Source organism: Silurus meridionalis, chromosome 25 (genome assembly GCF_014805685.1).
Source record: "Silurus meridionalis isolate SWU-2019-XX chromosome 25, ASM1480568v1, whole genome shotgun sequence".
Classification (NCBI taxonomy): Eukaryota; Metazoa; Chordata; class Actinopteri; order Siluriformes; family Siluridae; genus Silurus; species Silurus meridionalis.
The window spans coordinates 8,960,413-8,980,413 of NC_060908.1; the positions used below are offsets into that span (position 1 = coordinate 8,960,413).

General features: G+C 37.5%; 3 protein-coding genes and 5 non-coding genes across 11 annotated transcripts; 7 read left to right on the forward strand and 1 right to left on the reverse strand.

The window, feature by feature from the left end:
* The first annotated feature begins 2,031 nt into the window (after positions 1–2,031).
* c25h9orf78 (chromosome 25 C9orf78 homolog) lies at positions 2,032–9,554 on the forward strand. Its single transcript, XM_046838564.1, has 9 exons — positions 2,032–2,220; positions 2,398–2,457; positions 5,123–5,174; positions 5,322–5,392; positions 5,505–5,576; positions 5,770–5,967; positions 7,188–7,324; positions 7,508–7,606; positions 8,857–9,554. Exons 1-9 carry the CDS (start codon positions 2,141–2,143, stop codon positions 8,949–8,951), a joined length of 864 nt encoding a protein of 287 aa, XP_046694520.1. The 5' UTR covers positions 2,032–2,140; the 3' UTR covers positions 8,952–9,554.
* med22 (mediator complex subunit 22) lies at positions 9,555–15,766 on the reverse strand. Of its 4 annotated transcripts, none has more exons than XM_046838565.1 (5): positions 15,650–15,765; positions 15,249–15,399; positions 14,296–14,376; positions 13,953–14,161; positions 9,555–10,128 (listed from the first exon to the last, which is right to left on the reverse strand). In XM_046838565.1, the coding sequence occupies exons 2-5, from the start codon at positions 15,369–15,371 to the stop codon at positions 9,939–9,941; spliced, it is 603 nt and encodes a 200-aa protein (XP_046694521.1). In that variant the 5' UTR covers positions 15,372–15,399; positions 15,650–15,765; the 3' UTR covers positions 9,555–9,938. The 4 variants fall into 4 exon arrangements, with proteins under 4 accessions (XP_046694521.1, XP_046694522.1, XP_046694523.1 ...); XM_046838566.1 differs by having other exon boundaries at positions 15,654–15,759; XM_046838567.1 differs by lacking the exon at positions 9,555–10,128 and adding an exon at positions 11,239–12,174 and having other exon boundaries at positions 15,650–15,766.
* rpl7a (ribosomal protein L7a) lies at positions 15,616–19,624 on the forward strand. Its single transcript, XM_046839844.1, has 8 exons — positions 15,616–15,636; positions 16,780–16,900; positions 17,098–17,247; positions 17,603–17,743; positions 18,574–18,653; positions 18,856–18,986; positions 19,176–19,245; positions 19,463–19,624. The coding sequence occupies exons 1-8, from the start codon at positions 15,616–15,618 to the stop codon at positions 19,565–19,567; spliced, it is 819 nt and encodes a 272-aa protein (XP_046695800.1). The 3' UTR covers positions 19,568–19,624.
* LOC124379562 lies at positions 16,611–16,686 on the forward strand. The gene has a single exon (XR_006924454.1). It is a non-coding gene; the product is annotated as a small nucleolar RNA SNORD36 (small nucleolar RNA).
* Positions 16,946–17,018, forward strand: LOC124379549. The gene has a single exon (XR_006924441.1). It is a non-coding gene; the product is annotated as a small nucleolar RNA SNORD24 (small nucleolar RNA).
* On the forward strand, positions 17,359–17,424 carry LOC124379550. Its single transcript, XR_006924442.1, has one exon. It is a non-coding gene; the product is annotated as a small nucleolar RNA SNORD24 (small nucleolar RNA).
* LOC124379563 lies at positions 18,702–18,776 on the forward strand. Its single transcript, XR_006924455.1, has one exon. It is a non-coding gene; the product is annotated as a small nucleolar RNA SNORD36 (small nucleolar RNA).
* Positions 19,030–19,101, forward strand: LOC124379564. Its single transcript, XR_006924456.1, has one exon. It is a non-coding gene; the product is annotated as a small nucleolar RNA SNORD36 (small nucleolar RNA).
* Positions 19,625–20,001: the final 377 nt, after the last annotated feature.

Consider the following 20,001-nt stretch of genomic DNA (forward strand, 5'->3'; position numbering starts at 1 on the left):
AGTCTTTTACAGACATTTGTGGTTATAAAACTAGGAGCTACTGAGCAACTCATAAAATAGCTCAACATTTAAGATCATCACAGATCCAACACCAGCTTCTCCATGCCAGAGCCTTTAAACACTCAAGGAGGTCCAGTGTCCAAACTCCATATGAAGTGGGATCCAATTGGCACTGGTACGTCTCTAGATGGTTCGGGATGTTTGGAGGCATCTACTTCTTTAAAGGTCCACAATCTTCATGAGGTGCGACGTGACTGGGGCTGGAGCAACCTCAGGATGCCTCGGGATGTGGAGAGAAAGAGAAGCAGTGGAGAGGAATTAGCGTAGCTGCTGTTCATGATATTAACAGCACAAGTTGATAATGTGCATGTGATCAGATGTTCTGGAGCACAAGGTTATGATGTGATGTGTGTTATGTGTAGGCATTGCTAAAAAATCTGAGAGATTAGAAGTCTGAGAGATTGTTTCTGAGCCACGAACACTGTTTAGGAGCTAAATGTGAGAATGCTCTACCACTTTTAGTGGACTTTGCTATTCTAGGAACTATTAGAAGTCCAGAGTTTTGAGATCTCAAGGAGCGTGATGGATTGTAGCGTGTTAGAAGACTGGATAGATACATGGGAGATAAACCATTTAGTGTTTTATAAGTGAGTAACAGTAGTTTGTAGTCGATTCGAAACTTAACAGGTAGCCAGTGTAGGGAAGATAAAATTGGGGTTATATGATCATATTTTCTCGACCTTGTGAGAACTCTGGCTGCTGCATTCTGTACTAACTGTAGCTTGTTTATTAATGATGCAGGACATCCACCTAGTAATGCATTACATTCGTCTATTCTGAAGGTCATGAACGCATGGACGAGCTTCTCTTCATCAGATATAGATAACATGTTTCTTAGCCTAGCAATATTTCTAAGGTGAAAGAAGGCTGTTTTTGTAATATGGTTAATATAATTTTTAAAAGACAAGTTGCTCCCTAAAATAACTGTTGAACTAGTAGTTACAGAACAGCCTAAATGCAGGTTGAAATGCTGGAGCTTCTGTGTACTGGTTTTTGGGCCGATGAGCAAAATCTCCATCTTATCAGAATTTAATAATAGAAAGTTATGAGTCATCCAGTCTTTCAATTCTTTAACACACTCAGTTACACCAATTGAGCTGTATCGCCTGTTTTTGATGAGCTATATCTTTATTGAGGTGTGCTGTTCAGTGATGGTTACTTAAATGCAGAGCTGTTCATGCCATCTGTAGTGCTGAACCACTGTAGCAGACCGCTGATATTATGTACAGTCCAAATCTCTGGGATGAATCTGGGAGATCCGAAAAGAAGAAACATGAACACTAGCCACTGGTATATCAGGAGCATGTTTAACTCTACACAGAGTGGAAGATAGATAGAGAGAGAGAGAGAGAGAGAGAGAGAGAGAGAGAGAGAGAGAGAGAGAAAGCAAAGAGGGGTGACAGGGAGAGAGAAAAAGGACTGTAATTATTCTCATTGTTTCATAAATGTCTGTAAAGTGTGATCAGGGTACAGGTAGGGATTTAGGCAAGAATAAAACATTGATCCTCTGCAGTATTTATGGTAGCTCAGTGGTAATGGCTCTGGGTTATTAATTGGAAGGTTGGGGGTTCAAGACCAAGTATTGCACAGTAAACTGCCACTCTTGGGCCCTTGAGCAAATCCCTGGGGCACTGTATAATCTCTGACCCCAGCTTCCCAACATCACTGAGATATACTGTATTTATAAGCCTTACTAAGTGCAAAATAATTCAGACTATAAATAATTTCAACTTAAATCTAATGTGTTTTATTGATTACAAGATAAAAAAAAAATATTGTACACATTTGAGTACATTTTATGTTGATAAAACATGGTCGTGTAATTTATACTACAATGAAGTTTTTTGAGAATCTTTTAAGATTTTTATTTATTTATTTATTCAGAAAAAAAACTAACGTTTTTAAGTAAGTAAAAAGCTCCTGAGAGCAGTACACTCTCCAGTCCAATAGGTGGCGGTAATAAACCATATTGTTGGATTTTCGCTGCCTCCGAAGAAGTGAGCGTTGTTTCTCGAAACGCTGGCAGTTTGGAGCAGGAGAAATTTACGTTTTATAACAATTCATAATAAAGTATATAAAAATGCCGGCGGGTAGAAATTTCAGAAGGAAAGAGGAGTCTTCTGATGAAGAGGAAGCTGAAAAAGTAACTGCTGAAGTCAGGTAGATTATTTGTTTTATCTCATGAGCTTAGTCATATTGCATCGTTAGCTAGCTAACGTTCTCTGTTACATCCAAAAGTAAACAATAGGTTGTGTTATAAAAATTCTGATTCTTTTCTGATTTTGACACGCATAGGAATATGCTCGTTTAACTATTTTTTTTATTAAACGCCCACAGGAATAAACTTAATGAAACAAAGGAGCTGCAGAGTTTACGGAGAAGACAGAAAGGTGTGAGGTGAGAGATATATTGAGTGAATTCTGGATTCTGATTGGTCAGAAAATGTTAATGATTTCTCTATTAAAGTAGTTCCGGTTTCAAGCTAAGTTACAACTCTGTATTAATGCGCAAGGTTTAATACGATATTGTTTCTATAGTACAGTCGTCGACCTTACGACCACAATCGCTAGCCGCGGCGTACGACAGTGCGTACCAGCTTCCGGCATCATTTCACAGTACTGTACATATTAGCTTACGACCGGTCTGTCGGTCCCAATCGTGATCGTAAGTCGACTACCTGTAAACATAGAACGAGGTGTTTACTTGTAGAATTTACGTTATAGCACAGAGACATTCGTTCTTCTCATATCCCAGCGATGTTATGAAGCTGGGGTCAGAGCACAGGATCAGCCAAGATGTCCCTGGAGCACAGAAGGTTAAGGGCCTTGTACAGGGGCCCAACAGTGGCAGTTTGGCAGTGCTGGGGCTTGAACATCTGGTCTTCTGAACAGTAACCCAGTGTGAAAGCTTGATGATACTGGGGCTTGAACCTTCAATCTTTCATCCAAAATAGTGTCCAAGATAAGAATTAGTGTGTTCCAAATTAGAATAAGTTGAAATGAGTATCTTAAGAGTACCCACATGGTTCTAAGTTTGAATTAGAGATATGATATTAAATTCCAGAATTTTCACACTTATTATCTTTACAAAAATAATAATAATGTGCAAGTAGGCAAATAGAGACAGAACAAGGGACTAGTGCATAATCTAAGATGAAGAAATGGGTTAAAAAAAATAAAGTGTGATCATTGAAGTTTATTTCATATTTGGAAGGAGTCTCCAGTGTTACATTCTGATCTTGATACAAATTTAGTCTTGTATTCATCTTGCTTTCAGATGTCTTTTGGATTTATGCAGCCTTGGAAGAGTTCGTTTATTTTTCTTCCACTTTTATGTTATTTGCTAAGTGATGATAGTTTGTTGGTTGGTGCTGTGTTTTAATTGCTTCTGAGAAGTTATGCATGGGACAGTTTATCTTTACAGAACTTTAACAGTATGGAGTTTTCTGCTGGAAGATAAAAAAAATCTAGTCGCCCCCCAATAAATTTCTCATTGAAAAGTTTGATTAGTCCATTATATGTTTGGTCCTGTAAAGGGGGAGGGATGTGCTACAAGTTAGAGCAATAAATGATGCAGATGGAAATGTGATGACTAGTGAGGAGAGTGTGTTGAGAAGATGGAGGGAGTATTTTGAGCAGTTGATGAATGAGGAAAACGAGAGAGTGAGAGAGAGAGAGAGAGAGAGAGAGAGAGAGAAGGATGGATGATGTAGAGATGGTGAAGCAGGAAGTGGATAGGATTAGTAAGGAGGAAGTGAGAGCAGCGATTAAGAGGATGAAGTGTAAAAAGTCGGTAGGACCAGATGACATCCCGGTAGAAGCATGGAGATGTTTAGGAGATACGGCAGTGGAGTTTTTAACCAGATTGTTTAACAGGGTTTTGGAAGGTGAGAGGATGCCTGAGGAATAAAGAAGGAGTGTGTTGGTACCATTTTTTAGGAAGAAGGGAGATGTGCAGACCTGCAGTAACTACATATACTGCAGAATAACTACTGATAATAAAGTTGATCAGTCACACCGTGAAGTTATGGGAAAGAGTAGTGGAAGCCAGGCTGAGAGAAGAGGTGACCATCTGTGAGCATCATTATGGTTTCATGCCGAGGAAGAGCACCACAGACGCATTGTTTGCTTTGAGAATGTTGATGGAGAAGTATAGAGAAGTTCAGAAGGAGTTGCATTGTGTGTTTGTGGATTTAGAGAAAGCGTACGACAGGGTGCCGAGAGAGGAGTTGTGGTATTGTATGAGGAAGTCAGGTGTGTCAGAGGAGTATATGAGGGTGATGCAGGACATGTATGAGGACAGTGTGACTGCAGTGAAGTGTGCAGTAGGAATAACATACTGGTTTAAGGTGGAGGTTGGATTGCATCAAGGATAGGCTCTAAACCCCTTTCCTGTTTGCAGTGGTGATGGGCAGATTGACGGACGAGGTCAGACAAGAGTCTCTGTGGACTATGATGTTTGCGGATGATATTGTTATTTGTGGTGAGAGTAGGGAGCAGGTTGAGAAGAGCCTGGAGAGGTGGAGGTATGCGCTGGAGAGAAGGGGAATGAAATTTAATAGGAGTAAGACAGAGTACATGTGTGTGAATGAGAGGGAGGGCAGTGGACTTGTGTGGTTGCAGGGAGAAGAGGTGGTGAATGTGGATGAGTTCAGGTACCTGGGGTCAACAGTGCAGAGTAATGGAGAGTGTGTTAGAGAAGTAAAGAAAGAGTGCAGGCTGGGTGGAGTGGGTGGAGAAGAGTGACAGGAGTGATTTGTGAAAGAAGGGTATCTGCAAGAATAAAAGGGAAAGTTTATAGGACTGTGGTAAAACAGTAGCATTGACTAAAAGACAGGAGGTGGAGCTGGAGGTAAAAGACCAAGGAGGAAGTTTATGGATGTGATGAGGGAAGACATGCAGGTACTTGGGTTGAAAAAGGCAGATTTAGAGGACAGGGGGGTATGGAGACGGATGAGCTGCTGTGGTGACCCCTAATGGGAGAAGCTGAGAAAAGAAAAAGAAGTGACTGTAGTACCTGGCTGATACTAAACATTTTTTCCATTCTTCTTTTTTTTCCCCAGTTTAGCAGCATTACTTGTTGGAGAGAGATTGCCATTGGAAGCAGAGATAGAGGTGCTTACTTCATTATTACAGATGTTACAGTTCCATTACATTATAATTTGTTGTAAAGTTATGCATAGTGTTAAGCGGTTTACATGATAACAGTGATGTGTGAATTGTGGTTTTTATTATTATTTTTTTCCCCTCTATGTATTTCAGGATGATCCATTTAAACTCAAAACAGGAGGCATCGTGGACATGAAGAACGTAAAAGACAGAACAACAGATATGTAAGTGTCCCAGTGTGTACATGTGAAGGCCAGTGTTTGGTCACAGGGTTCTTTTACAGTGACAGTGTGTGAACGTATTTGTAACCAAACCTGCACTTTTTCCCATTTCCAGAACAGAGGACGATCTGAACCTGGGAACTGCTTTCTCAGCTGAAACAAACAGAAGAGATGAAGATGCAGACATGTATGTGTATGAAGTTATATGGAGATATAAATATTAGATACAGGCTAAATAAACAGTAGTAGCGCATAAATAACAATGTATGTAATATAAACTATATAATGTGATAAAAGCAAGACGCAAGAGTAGTGAAAAATGGTACACAAATAAATTTTTTGTATCATCTCATAATTTATCTGTTCTTTTCTTCTTTCAGGATGAAATACATTGAAACCGAGTTGAAGAAGAAGAAAGGATTATTGGAGGCAGAGGAGCAGAAGGTGAAGATAAAGAATGCTGAGGATCTCCTGTATGAGCTGCCCGAGAACATCCGGGTCAATTCTGCCAAAAAGACGGAAGAGATGTTGTCCAATCAGATGCTTAGCGGCATTCCAGAAGTGGACCTGGGAATCGAGTAAGCGCTTGTCATCTTGAATTACTAGCCACGGAAAAATAAGCACTATTCTAAACTGCTGAATAGGAAGATCATCAGCTGAGGCATGTTCAAATGAATTAGTCCTAACCTTCTCAGGATGTGGCAAAGCCAGCTGACGTCACATAATCAAATCTCTTCAAGCTGTGCTAATTGAGTTCATAACAATGAGGATATGAATTCACCAAGAGAAATGTGTCCATCATGTAAAACGTGTTCGAACTCCCATGAGCTGAAATAGTCACTGGCTAATGGAAAGAGTGAAGGACAGGATGTGCTGTTGGAGTTTTATTTGATGTGATGAGATCCAGAGTTAAACATTTTCATGCTTATACTACAGCACTTTGATTGTCTTTCTGCTGTTTTATTTTTGTGTACTAAAACTGTCATATTTAATGTTTTGAAATGTCTGCAAGACAGATTGGTTCCAGTTAACATTTACATTAGTGCAGCTATAAAGCACACAGCTTCTACTCCTCTGTCCTGAAAAAACCTCCCTTTCTTCTCTCTCTTGAGGTCCTTGACCGTTAAATACATTTTCACAGAGAACTAAACCATATAAACATTTATTACATTCATTTAAACCTGTTTACTTTTAGATGTGGAGGATTCACTATAGCCTCTGTGAATTTGTTTATAATATAATCTAACGCTGTGATTCGCCTGTAATCAACACTGTCAGAACTGATGTAGAAAATGAATCAGCACTTTCTGACCAAGTAGACTTGATTTCTACACTGCTGTGGTGTGAATATTGTATGTTTGATTTTACACCTGAATTCAAAGGTATAATAACTTATAGTATAATAACAAAATTACTGTAATCAGAATAAAATAAGAATCACCTGTAGTCAGCGGCTTGAACTATTTTATTATTTTTTTTAACCGAATGCATCCTGGAATTCCGTATATTTTATTTTTATACTGTACAGCATAAAACTAATGTACTGTACATCTATCACAGTGTGAAGGCAGATGCCAGCTGTCGAGAAACAAACAATGAACAACACAAAGGACAATTAGTGCACAGCTGTTGGGAATAACATTTGGCATCCCAATGTTCATAGAGCTTCCCGGAATGAAATAGAATGCTGTTCTTAAAAAATGTGACCTCCAGAGATGAATATGAATATTTACTATGTTGTTCATTATACAATGTATAGTGGTGTGTGTCCTAAACTGTTTTGTTCTCTTTTGTGTAGTGCCAAGATAAAGAATATAATCAGTACAGAGGATGCCAAAGCTAAGCTGATTGCTGAGCAGCGGAATAAGAAGAAAGACAGTGGTACTTCATTTGTTCCAACCAACATCGCAGTGAACTACGTCCAGCATAATCGCTGTGAGTATTCTCCATCAGTTCGGCCATCGCTTTTCCGAATCTGTCAAAGAGTTAGTTTTAGCATTAACAACACTAACATAATTCACAGCTTTTTCTATTCACTGTTAAAACAGACGAGTGTTTGGTTGTATGTCAACTGAAAATATGGGACAGTGCAGCAATTGACTGTTATTCACTTTTCAGTCTACCATGAAGATTCGAACGCACCTCACAGACGGCACCGAGAAGAGCCCAAAGCACGACCACTGCGCGTAGGAGACACTGAGAAACCGGCACCAGAAAGTACGCGCAAAACATCACACTCGCACACGAAAGACTGTCAGAGTTAAATCACAATAGTGTTTATCACTTATGCATACTGTGTGTGTAATATATATATAATATAATCATTGATCTGGGCATCCAGGTTAATTCACAGCTTTATATTATTTATTATTATTTAATAAATGATTAATTATAGAGTGTGTCTGGGCTTCATGATCAGTCTTATGTTTAATGAATTTTAATGTAGAGGGAATACTGTATGTGTAATATGTAACTACAATATATAGTGTCTGTCAAAACACCCAGTCTATTATCATTTCTGAGACACACATTTTCTTCTTGTTTATATGCAACATACTAGGTGATTTAATGATAAGGATTTACTATCACCAAACTAATATATAAATGTACATATATTACACTATTTTCTTTTTTTTAATCCCCCCATAACATGAATAACAGCTTTACACACTCTGGACAGTTCTATTCTACAAACATTCAGCTGAAATACTTTGCCATGCTTCTTTTTAATCTTATGTTCTTTACTAGTTGGATATTTCTTTCTAACCTTGTGGTCCAGGTTATCCCAGAGCAGTTCAATGGGATTTAGGTTTGGGGACTGGGAATGCCATTCCATGATGGATAACACTATGCTTCTTATCATTGTCTTGTTGTATGATTGTATTATGTTTGGACTCATCTGTCCACAGAACTTTCTTTCAGTCATTCATTGTCCAATTCTTCTGTGTTATTTATTTATTTATTTATTTATTTATTTATTGCCTTTTACCCAGTTTGTTGCATATAAACAAAAACGTGTCTAAAAAAATGATAAAAGACGAGGCCTTTCCAATTTTTTGATATGCACTGTAAGTTAAGTGGTAAAAGCAGAAATGATAACTGGAATCATTAAAATGTAATCCTATACAGGATATAAAAACACAGGATAGTATGGAAAAGAACAGTGTTTTGTCTATATTGAGATGGTATTAATGTTACACAATCACTTGCTACTTTTCTACTATATATCATTCTTGTTCTGGGTGCAAAAGTAAAAAGTATGTGTAGATAGATAGTTAGATAGTTAGATTAGATTGTTTGAACCACAGGGGAAACATTGTCCTTGCTTTTGTTAAATTCTCAAATAATGAATACAAAACAAGTAATCCAGGATGACTATGGATTCTGCTCCCATAGTACACATTTTGGTCTGTTCACTGGTTTCACTTTAATGGTCATACCCACCCCACCCCCTTTTTGTTTTACAGAATCACCACCCAACTACCGCAAGAGACCAAACAACGAGAAGGCCACAGATGACTATCATTATGAGAGATTCAAAAAGATGAACCGGAGATACTGATCCCTCATGTCTTTTGCAGAAAATCAAACAAACACATTACAGGTGTAAATATAATGTCTTTTCAACAAAAGTGCAAGGGATACGTGGCTGTGTTATATTATATTGATTGTGATTTGAATGTGAATCACTTCATGATAATGTTGCAGTGTGTATGACTTCATAAAAAGCAGTCAACCAACATACTATGAATATAAAAGATATATAAAATGAGTCCAAGTGATGATTTTGGTTGTAGAGTGTGAACATGAGTGGCAATAGTATTGCTGCCACACTTCTCCAGGGTTTTATCTTTAGCTCGGATTACTGTTTATGTGGAATGGGGCATGTTCTTCACATTTAGGGGAACTCTGGTTTCCTTCTATTTCCCAAAACATGCCAGTATTTACTTTCTATGCTTAATTGCCCTAAAGAGTGGGTGAAGTTCTGATATTGACAGTTCGTGGGATTCCTCTGGATTCACTATGATTCTGATAGAGGGTTATGAGGGTAATGAATGGATGGGATTAATGTATGTGAACGTGATGTCCTTCTTAATAACTTCCTGGATTCCTTACTAAAATGTTACATACTGCATATTTAGTTAAATAAAACCTCAGAAACATATTACTTTGTCAAACCATTTATTCATAGTGGATGTAACTAATGAAATGTGCCTTCAAACAATATCACAGTAAAAAATTACACAATGAATGAGATTCTATGTGCCATCAAGTAAAAGAACTAGGGGGGGAAAACAGATCTAACTGGGCCTTCCTGACCCAAGAGTGATCAATTATGTATGGTAAACACACACACTATAATACTGTGAGGTATGAGAGAGGAATGTACAGTAGTCAAACATAGAAAAAGAACATTTGTTCCATCACACAGATGCAGATGAGTGTATGTAATTTTTACATCAGTGTTTTTTTATTATTTGGCTCAGAAATTAATTGTAGAAAGCAAAGATTAAGTAATTAGCTTATGTGATATCTCCTTTTAATTTTTTTAAGACTGTTCACTTGTGCTGCTTCCATGGCCATTGAGGTGATGTGACATTGTTTCTGTAGCGACAGGCTTTTCCGAATCATCTGTAATGGGGTTTGAAGGGTCAGTGGCTGTATATGGTGACCCCCAACTGTCACGCTGACGAAATGCCTCGCATAATGGCAACTCGACGCCATCCCATTGTCCACAGCTAGAAATGTCACATATAAAGGCATTACATACATGCACACAAATCTTTCCTCTTCAGATATCTTAAAACACAAGTTCCCAACCGTGGTACTGGAGATACCCTACGTCGTGCACAGCTTAGTATATTAGTATTTTTCAAATAATCAGCTGTTTAACAGCATTTTTTGAGTTGTAGTTAGAATAGACATCACCAGGGTTGAGAACATGTTTATTAGCAGACACCTATGTTCATCTACCACCTTGCCTCTGTAGCATGTGTATTTACCACAAATAAGATGTGCATCAGCACAGACACATCATTCTAACAGTCAAGGATGATGGTGGATGGATGATTATTTGGGCTAGTTTTGTGTCCACAGGTCCTGGAAAACTTGCAATCATTAAAATGCTGGAGAACTCTGCTTTATACCCACCAGGATTCTAAATGTTGTTTTGCTTTTTTGGAGAAATTACTACATATTGAATCTGTCTGATTATTCAATTGTTACCAGAGTCTATTTGTAACACAAAGAAAGTTGTGAGAACCCGAAATCGCTTATTTAGACCCGGATAAATAAAAACACAGAAGTAAAGGAGGATGCAGTTTCTTTTTTTCATGACTGTACATTGTTAATGCATAACCCCCGATTCTGCCATCTAAAAAGTAGTACACACTAAAAGTGTTTTTACCAAAATATGTGCTTTACATAAAGATTTTGTTTGTTTAGAGATAAAGATTTATATTAGTTTTTTTGTCTTAATACAAACAAACCCTTATCCATGGTGAATGCACATACACTACAGATGTGGTAGATGGTGATTAGCATGAAAGCAGATATTATTCCTTTAAAAATAAAAGCAGGTAAAGCAAATACACAAAACAGAGGCAGAAAGCATTTTCAAAAGTAAGCAGGCAGTTAAAAAGTGAGAAGTCATTACGATTATAAAAACATTGTGTTCTATAGTATTTTAGTTTACTTGTATAATTCCAAAGATAACGAATAGCATTTATGATGACACTTTGTAACTGAAAGAAGCAAAAAGCTGAGAGTAGTAAAGACTTTTCTTAAGGCTGAAGCAAAGGTGGAAAATCCATTTTGGAAGAGACCAATAAATACTAAAGACATCAAAGTTGCTCTCTTTCCTTTCTGATTTATTTGTAAAGTTAAAATGGCCAAACAGGCCCAGTGGGTGGACATGTTAACGTTACAACACTGAACAGTAATGTTGTTTATCTATAGCTGGTATTTTACATTTTCTAAGCTGCTAATTTCTAGTTCATAGAAGAACTGATCAACTCTTCTTTGAAAATAAGACCAGTGTAAACATTATAGATGTTACCAGTGCAAGCTAAAAATGTATTTATATAAAATCATACAATTTTTAACATTTTAACAGGACATTGATAATCTTTTTTAATCAAATACAATAAAAGAAGTCTAAATACATTCCATAAATGTACAGGAATTACTCGCAGTGTGCTCCTCAGGTCAGAGGTACAGAGTCTACATCAATACCTGATTTAGTGCATAAAATCATGGGGTTCAACCAATTTAACAGCACAGGATATAAAAGCCAAATGGCCGGTGTCACAAATTTCCGCATCCTAAGACAACAAAGTCATTCTGACCTGCGAAATGATATGTATAAAGCTGTGTAGAATTAAAGCATGAGCACCATTTACAAATAAGCACCAGCAGCTCAGTGTCCTTCAGCACTATTATTAATGAAACTTAACATTTCTTGAACAAAACCATTGGGCATAATAAAAGCCTTGGATGCTGAATTGGAAATACTGTAATAGTTTCTGAACATTTTTTTGTAACTTTCTAACAGTCTTCTTATATTGCCAATAGGTGGGTAAAATAGCCATATTTGCACTGTTCAGATTAAATGAAAAATCTCCCACAAGCACCCACAAATTAAAGTCACCCAATAAACTCAATAAAACACACACTAGCATAATTTCTGCAATAGTCAAACAATACATTAAGTCAGGAGTCATTATGTGGTGGATTGTGGTCCAGGTGGCGAGCCAGAAAAGTATTTCAGCAGACCAAACTGCGAACTAGCAAAAAAAAAAAAAAAAAACTGTAGGGAAGCTCATAAAAATATGAGCCAATTGAGCTTTTGGGGCAGAACCTTTTTGCTGCTAATGCCATCATCAGACCAACTACTAGGATAGTGGCATTATGGCAGAAATGGGTAACTTTTACATTTATAATTACTTTAATAGCAGTTTGAAGCATTTGTATTAAAGACATTAACTAAGCTTGTCAGAAAGAAAACTGGCCACAACTGTTTTTAAATATATTTGTAGACACTTATGTTAAGAAACATAACAAAACTATTTACTTGTACACAGTGCATTTATTGGTATTTTCATGACAAAGATCATAAACTGTGACTGGTCATGGACACTTCAATTTGGGTGTAAAACCAATCCAGCATGCTTATTAGACTATTAACCCAAGTTCTAACATGGGTCTGATCTGTGAGTTTAGCTGCTTCTTAAATCAGTGCTTTATTTTTTTTTTCCAATTTCTCTAAATTTAATTTAACACTAAATTTTGAGATTACAAACATTATTTGATGTTTTTTTTATTAACGCTTATGTACAGTGCTTTAAAAAAATCTGAAAATACCTAGCTTGTATCATTTTGAGACACGTGTATATTCCTTTTGCTTTTATGCAACAAACTGTAAAGTGAAAACGAACAAGATTTGTATAGTGAATTACTGAAACAAAGTTTTATGGAGAGATTTTGACATTTCTGGCTTTCAGAAGAGAAGTTTGCCTCACACTCAGACAAACATGGAGGTAAGAGCTTAATGGTTTTGGATTGTTTTGGAGCAGGGATGGTTGGAGACTTATCCCCGGTAAAAAAAATACTGAAGCAACATGGCTATAGCCATGCAATTCCATCTGGACTGTGGTTAATTTGAACCGACTTCACTGTACAACAAGACAATGATTCAAAGCGGATGTCCTAGCTCTTTGAGGGTTATTTCAAAAGCAAAAAGCCGGCTGAAGTGTCTAACATTGAATGGTCTGCCCAGTACACGCACTAAAATCCTATTGAACCGCTCTGGGATAAAGTGGATTTTCAGATGAGAATATCCATATCTAGATTGAAATTCAACTGAAGAACACCTTTGGCAAGTTTTACAAAAGGCATGGCAAAGTATTTTAACTGAATGTTTGGGGAAACTAACTGTCTGAATGTGTGTTATGTTGTTATTCATTTTAGGGGAGGATTAAAAAAGATCACATTTAACTGTTTAATAAATGTTTGTACAAATATCTCTACATTTATATATTACTCTGGTCAAAGTCAATATTCATATTTTAAAATACATTGTGTGTTGCATATAAACAAAAGGAATATGCATGCGTCATAAAAGCAATAAAAGACAAGATGTTTCTAAACTTCTGACATTATATCTATATCTATATATTTATATTTGCAGGAAATGTAGAAATGTGCATAATATTTTATGGAATCCAAGCCCACATTCACACAATCTTTCACTTTGGTACAAGATTTTTGGTGTTCTCAAGATTACCCTTTTAGTACATTTGACTAACCTGCTTGAAAAATATAATAAATGTTATGACAAAATTACAACTTTTTTCACATCTTTACAAAATGTAACCCGCTTTTATCTTCTTATTCCATTTTAAAGGCACTATAGTTGTGAATGCCCTTTTGCATAATTTTTGAACACTTCTAAACATGTCGTCTAAGGCACGAGGGTATGTGTTATAATCTATGTGCGTATAAAATAGAGTGTATATGACACTCGACTGCAGGATTACAGGCTCTCTGGAGGATCTATTTGTACCTGGAGGAGTAATATTCTTCCTCGAGCTCGTACAGGTCAACAGCAATCTCATCACGCAGGGAGATGAGCTTCTTGTCGCATTCCTCCTGCAGGGCACGCAGCTGCTGGTTGCGCAGGCTAATGGCCTCGTTTACAGATGGGAAATCATTCAGGATCAAAAACTGCTTCAGGTCTGACACCAACTTCATCAAAGACTCACCAGCTCGCACCTTTTAAAAAAAAAAAATAAAATCATATATACAGCTTAACAATCAGTAAAAATACGTAGAAATTAAATTAATAGCCATGTCAAATTTTGGCTTTAGAGAATAATGTCCTTGACAGAACAGGAAAGATTCCTTACAATGTTGGCAGCTCGGACGTGCATTTCGTAATGGTCCTGCTCCGCTTGTGTTGCTCTTGACACCTGTGTTTCATCTTCCACCTGAGAAATTATTTAACATTTGTTTCTTACATAGATTTCCAATGAAATTGGCATCAGCATTCTAACTTGTGGGTTTGTTTTGGCAAATTGGTGAATTTTACACTTAAACACACCTCTACAGTTATTCACATGCAGCCAGTTGCACAAATTAAACTTATCATGTGTCAGTATAAAAATGTAAATACATGGAGAAGAAAAAGGTCATGAGTTGCAACAAACTAGATTCCATGCAGCATTATAGGTCGATTTTGTGATTTTTAAATTTGTAATATTCAGTACATCTTTTTCTCACAATCAAAGTATTTTATTTGAGAAAAATCTCTTTGATGCCTTAGGCTCCATATACAGAGTATAATTATGTGGACCACAAACATTTAAATGAAAACAGAGCAGGATAACAAAGCAGTTCATTTCGTTTTTCAGCTAAATAAAAATTTGGAGTGTTATCATTATTCTATCAGTGTAGGGTTGAAAAGAAAAAGGAACCCAAAACTGTGATGGAGCGAGTTGATCTAAAAGTTTAAAAAGACCAAAGCTCTGGGTTACTGATTGGAAGGTTGTGCACCAGTATTGCTAAGCTGCCACTCTTGGGCCCCTGGGAAAGGCCCTTAACCCTCTGGATGATCCTGCACTCTGACCCCAGTTTCCTAACATCACTGGGATATGCGAAGAAAGAATTTCACTGTGTGATATACATATGACAAGCAAAAAAGCCCCTTTACCCCCTTTACTTACAGATGGGTTGAGACTGTCTGAACACTTAGGTGAGTGAAAACTCGGGGTGTAAGTGGTGGGTTTGGGTGTGCTGTGGGTTTTAACTCAAAACCTACTGATCAGGAGTGTTTTTAAGATCCAGTAAACTCAGCACCAACCTTGGCAATTTTGATGATCTCAGTAAAGTTGTCCAAGATGGATCTGATGTCATCTTTGAGTCTCTTGTTGTAGTTCTGCAGAAGAGTTTCTTTACTTTGCGGGAGAACCCGTGGTGTGGTCATTTTTTACCCCCACAGCTCAGTTTTCTAACTAGAAAGAAAGGAAAAGAACATGATTTTGAAATAGTCATAACTGTTCTGAAAGTTTGCATTACACCAGTTTCTTCAAACTGCGATTTAAATTCCCGTTTATATGATTCGCTTTTACTGTAAGCCTCAAGGCTGCTCGTGAATATGAACCAGCTGCTAACCAACCCGGCGGCGCTAAAATCGATATTAAATATTTATCTTCATTTAACTAAGTTAAATGCGTAAAAGTGAATCAAAAGTAAGTAATTTACGTGCATTCTGTAACAAATTCTCCAAAAACAAAACCGCTCCTGATCTCCTGTCGCTCGAAAATGACGTCACTTTCCCAACGTCGCGCCGCTTAAAATTACCCACAAGCCCCTTCTTCTTCCTTTCTGTCTGAACCAACATGGTGAGTGTTAATCTGAAATTCAGTTGGAATCCCAACGATATTCAATCATTAAACATCTCTTCTTTACTCTAACCCAGGTTTAAAAGAATGAAGTGTATGAACTTTAAAGAGTTATTTTATCGTTTATATGTGTATATTAGAAAGAAATATGATGCTTATTTAGTAGTTATTTCGGTCTTAGCTTGGTGAGATGGCTTCCAGCTCCGCAGTGCTTTAGCCCTGTTTGTTGTTGGCGCCGCGTTGTGTTTTTCGTGGCGTTTTTTTTTTTTTTTTTTTGGAGGTATGCGTTTTGGGAAATTGAATTGTATTACTATATTGGTTTGTTTTGCAGCATCTGCGTTTGTTTAAACATGTTAGCTGTGGTGTAGTTTTCTAGGCCTAGTTTAGCCTCCGGGTATACAGAAGGCTGTTTAGCCGGTTAGCTGGTTGGCTAATGAGGTTAAATCCTGTTTTAGGTCATTAACTACATTCTAACGCGAAAGAAACTTTAACATGGAAATGTTCAGTTGATATATAAAAGCCTTCATATTCAGGCTCATCGCTGTAATTCCTTAAGGATGATTTTATAGCATCCACTTGTTTCCATTCTGAAGCAAGTGTGATCATTTAGACAATTTGGCTCTTCTGAGTAATGAGGTTTTCACTGTAAATATGTTTGCTCTTTAAAACGATATTCATGAAGTCTTGGAGTTCAGGAAAGTTCATTTATTAAGAAAACACCAGCATATTCCTGAATATTTCTTTAATCTGGTAACTAATTTCGGAGGATTAATTTGAGTTGTTGGACTGGCTTGAATTATAGAACTGGGCACATGCTGCTTTTGCAATGATGGTTTGAATTTCTTCACCTGAACTCCCATGTGGAGCAAAAACTCGAGCTTTTTAAATCTGAGCAAAAGCTACACCCACATGTCTCCTGTCTTTTTGATTAAGGGTTTATTTTAGGTTTAATTTATTTTTACACTTTTTTTTTATTTTTTATTTTAACAGCCTAAAGGAAAGAAGGCCAAGGGGAAGAAGGTGGCACCTGCCCCTTCTGTCGCTAAGAAGCGTGAGGTCAAGAAGGTTGTAAATCCCCTATTTGAGAAAAGGCCGAAGAACTTTGGCATTGGTGGGTAACATTCATTCTGTCACAGAATTGTTTTTTTTTCACTGGTGCAGATGATGACACAGAATATTTGCTATCTTAACAGCAATGCAGACAATTTCCCACCAAGATCGCTGATGCAGCCTGATGTTGCTCACTGATCTGGTCTGTAAAGTGTTAGCTTTTTTCCTTAAGTTTTTTTTGGTTACTTACTCCCCCAGGTCAGGACATCCAGCCCAAACGGGATCTGACCCGGTTTGTGAAATGGCCACGCTATGTTCGCCTGCAGCGCCAGCGGTCTATCCTGTACAAGCGTCTGAAGGTCCCTCCTGCGATTAACCAGTTCAACCAGGCTCTGGATCGCCAGACTGGTAGGTCAGCTACTATCATGTGAGGGTTGATGGTCCTGTATGGTGCTGGTTCTAGTTTTAGCTATAAAGTTCTCCTTTTGATCATGTTAGAAGGCCAGTGTGTTGAATCTGTGCAAATGATGTAAAGAAAATCTGATAACTAATGTTGACACTTTTCCCACCAAGATCACTGATGCACTATGATTGCACTTTGGTAGTATATTTAATAGGACTTCGATGAGACAAAATCTGACTGGAATCATTTGATGTAACAAAATTTAGTTGTTTGAAAATTTGAGTTTACTGTTTCTTAATGTAAATTCTTTGCCATAGATGCATTTTAATGTTTAATTGTCTGAACTAAATCTGTATTCAGCTACCCAGCTGTTCAAGTTGGCTCACAAGTACAGGCCTGAAACCAAGGTGGAGAAGAAGCGCAGGCTGCTGGCTCGTGCTGAACAGAAGGCTGCAGGAAAGGGAGATGCCCCAACTAAAAGACCACCTGTCCTTCGTGCAGGTGAGTGGATTCGTCTATGTCTAGCTGTAAACAAACAGTAAACAGAATTTATGGAATTGTGGGATGAGCGAACAACCAAAAGCCTTTTTCCATTTGGATTACTGTGCTGTAATTAAAGCAGTTTATTCACTTGTGTTTGGGCAATGCGACACCCTGTTCCTCTAGTGACATGTATTAATAATTTTATGGTGAAATTTGGTATTGTGTTCTGTTAGGGTGGTGTTTGTACCTCTAATGTAGATGAAAGGAAGCTATGAATTTTACGGAAAGGAGTGCTTTTGTAGCCAGTGATCATATGTGATAGTGTTGTATTTATTAACTCTTTGTATTAAACAGGGCAGCTGTTTTGCCAGGACTTGGGCAATATTTTTAACTTTTCATCTCGATGTTATTAAAAATTGATCCCAGTTATCTGATGTTTGCTCAGCTTGGGTTTGAGATTTGCTTGACCATGGTGAGATTAATAAAATTACCCAGACCTTTTTTTGCCCCACCTTCAGCGCAATGCTGATACTTTTGTAGTGTTTCTTTTAGTTTCTAGTTAGAATTGTTTTGAGAGAATGGCTTTCATTCAGCATCACTAGGTTTTCTGCCATTTTACAGAGCAGAATTGACTTTCTTTGGCCATGTCAATATCTTTTCTTTTATAAATTTGCTGTTAAACGGTGCTTTGAAATACTAGGGTTTAAGTTTTTGGTCATACTGTGGTGCCAAAGGGAAATTGTCATTGTTTACCACTGCTAAATTAAACTTCAAGCTTTATCCCCACCTTTTTTAGGGCACAGTTTAATCGTTTTCTCCCCTCTCCCTCTTTTTTTTTTTTTGCTCAGGTGTGAACTCAATCACATCACTTGTAGAGAGCAAAAAGGCCCAGCTGGTTGTCATCGCTCATGATGTGGACCCAATTGAGGTCAGTGCTCTTTTTTGGCTGAATGCATTAACATGATAATCGTGGTTGCTGCAATGATGTCATGAATTTCTTCACCTGAATACAACATGAAGATCAATAATGAGCTTTTTAACCCTGAGCACAATCACAGCAGTTTTATTCATATTTGTTGCTTAAAAATGTCAGTAATGTTATTTAACAGTTTATTTAATATCTTGTTCAGCTGGTGTTGTTCTTGCCCGCTCTGTGCCGTAAGATGGGTGTCCCATACTGCATTGTCAAGGGAAAGGCAAGACTTGGCCGACTTGTGCACAGAAAGACCTGCACGTCTGTCTGCTTCACACAGACCAACCCGTAAGTAACAATTTCTTCGTGGGGTATGCATTCTCGGCCTCTTTTGCAATGATGTCTGAATTTCTTCACCTGAACAACCATGTGGTTTTAAATGAGCTTTTTAACCCTGAGCAAAAAAGATTTGTTTTCCTGTGAAGATGAACTTTCACTAGAGGATTTAATGTAAACACAAGTTTTCTGACCTTGTAGTGAGGACAGAGCTGCTCTTGCCAAGTTGGTGGAGGCCATCAAGACTAACTACAATGACAGATATGAGGAGGTGAGTGCAATGTGTTAATTGCTACAATAATTTTGGGCAGTTGCTTTTAAAATTACACGTACTGGATTATGCCCTTATTTCCACTATAATCAGCTACAAGACAATGTATTTGTTTCTCTTTTGTGCTAAATGGTGCATGGTTAATGGAGGGTGTACTTATTTTGGCTATCAGACAAGTATGCAGATGTTCTAATGTGTCCTTTTTCCACTCTTTCAGATCCGCCGTCACTGGGGAGGTAACATCATGGGCCCCAAGTCCACTGCACGCATTGCTAAACTTGAAAAGGCAAAGGCCAAGGAGTTGGCTACCAAACTGGGTTAAACTCCTAGCACAGATGTGCATGTTTATAAGTAAAATAAAAACTCTCAGAAAACTGAAGTGTTATGGCTTTTATTTAATCACCTAAAATTATCTGGTGAAAACATTTTGTTCAGATTTGGGTGTCTGAGTGGGCAATAAGACAACTGGTTATCAAGGTGATTTGCCTCAAAGTTTAAAAATAGTCATCTAAATAAACATTTATATTGAATTGGCAATGACTCTTTGCCTTACCTAAAACTGTTGTATGGAAACCCAAGTACCCCTACAATTAAGCAATGTTCTCCATGATGACCCAAATGCTTTTTTTATTTTCAGTCTGTCAGATTTTTGCATTTAAGGACATTTTTCCCCACAATATTCTAATCAGTTCTGTGACAGATGTTTTTGATGTACATAAGAAAAAGTAGATAACTTTGGTTCCCTGTGTACCAAAT

Bases quoted from the DNA above. Each gene is read 5' to 3' on its own strand.
- c25h9orf78 (XM_046838564.1), top strand. From the start codon at position 2,141: ATGCCGGCGGGTAGAAATTTCAGAAGGAAAGAGGAGTCTTCTGATGAA. The intron at 5,175-5,321 runs GTGCTTACTTCA...TATGTATTTCAG, and splicing joins CATTGGAAGCAGAGATAGAG to GATGATCCATTTAAACTCAA. The intron at 5,393-5,504 runs GTAAGTGTCCCA...TCCCATTTCCAG, and splicing joins AAAGACAGAACAACAGATAT to AACAGAGGACGATCTGAACC.
- med22 (XM_046838565.1), bottom strand. From the start codon at position 15,371: ATGACCACACCACGGGTTCTCCCGCAAAGTAAAGAAACTCTTCTGCAG. The intron at 14,377-15,248 runs GTTGGTGCTGAG...ATAATTTCTCAG, and splicing joins AGATCATCAAAATTGCCAAG to GTGGAAGATGAAACACAGGT. The intron at 14,162-14,295 runs GTAAGGAATCTT...TTTTTTTAAAAG, and splicing joins ACGTCCGAGCTGCCAACATT to GTGCGAGCTGGTGAGTCTTT.
- rpl7a (XM_046839844.1), top strand. From the start codon at position 15,616: ATGCGTAAAAGTGAATCAAAA. The intron at 16,901-17,097 runs GTGGGTAACATT...TTACTCCCCCAG, and splicing joins GCCGAAGAACTTTGGCATTG to GTCAGGACATCCAGCCCAAA. The intron at 19,246-19,462 runs GTGAGTGCAATG...CCACTCTTTCAG, and splicing joins ACAATGACAGATATGAGGAG to ATCCGCCGTCACTGGGGAGG.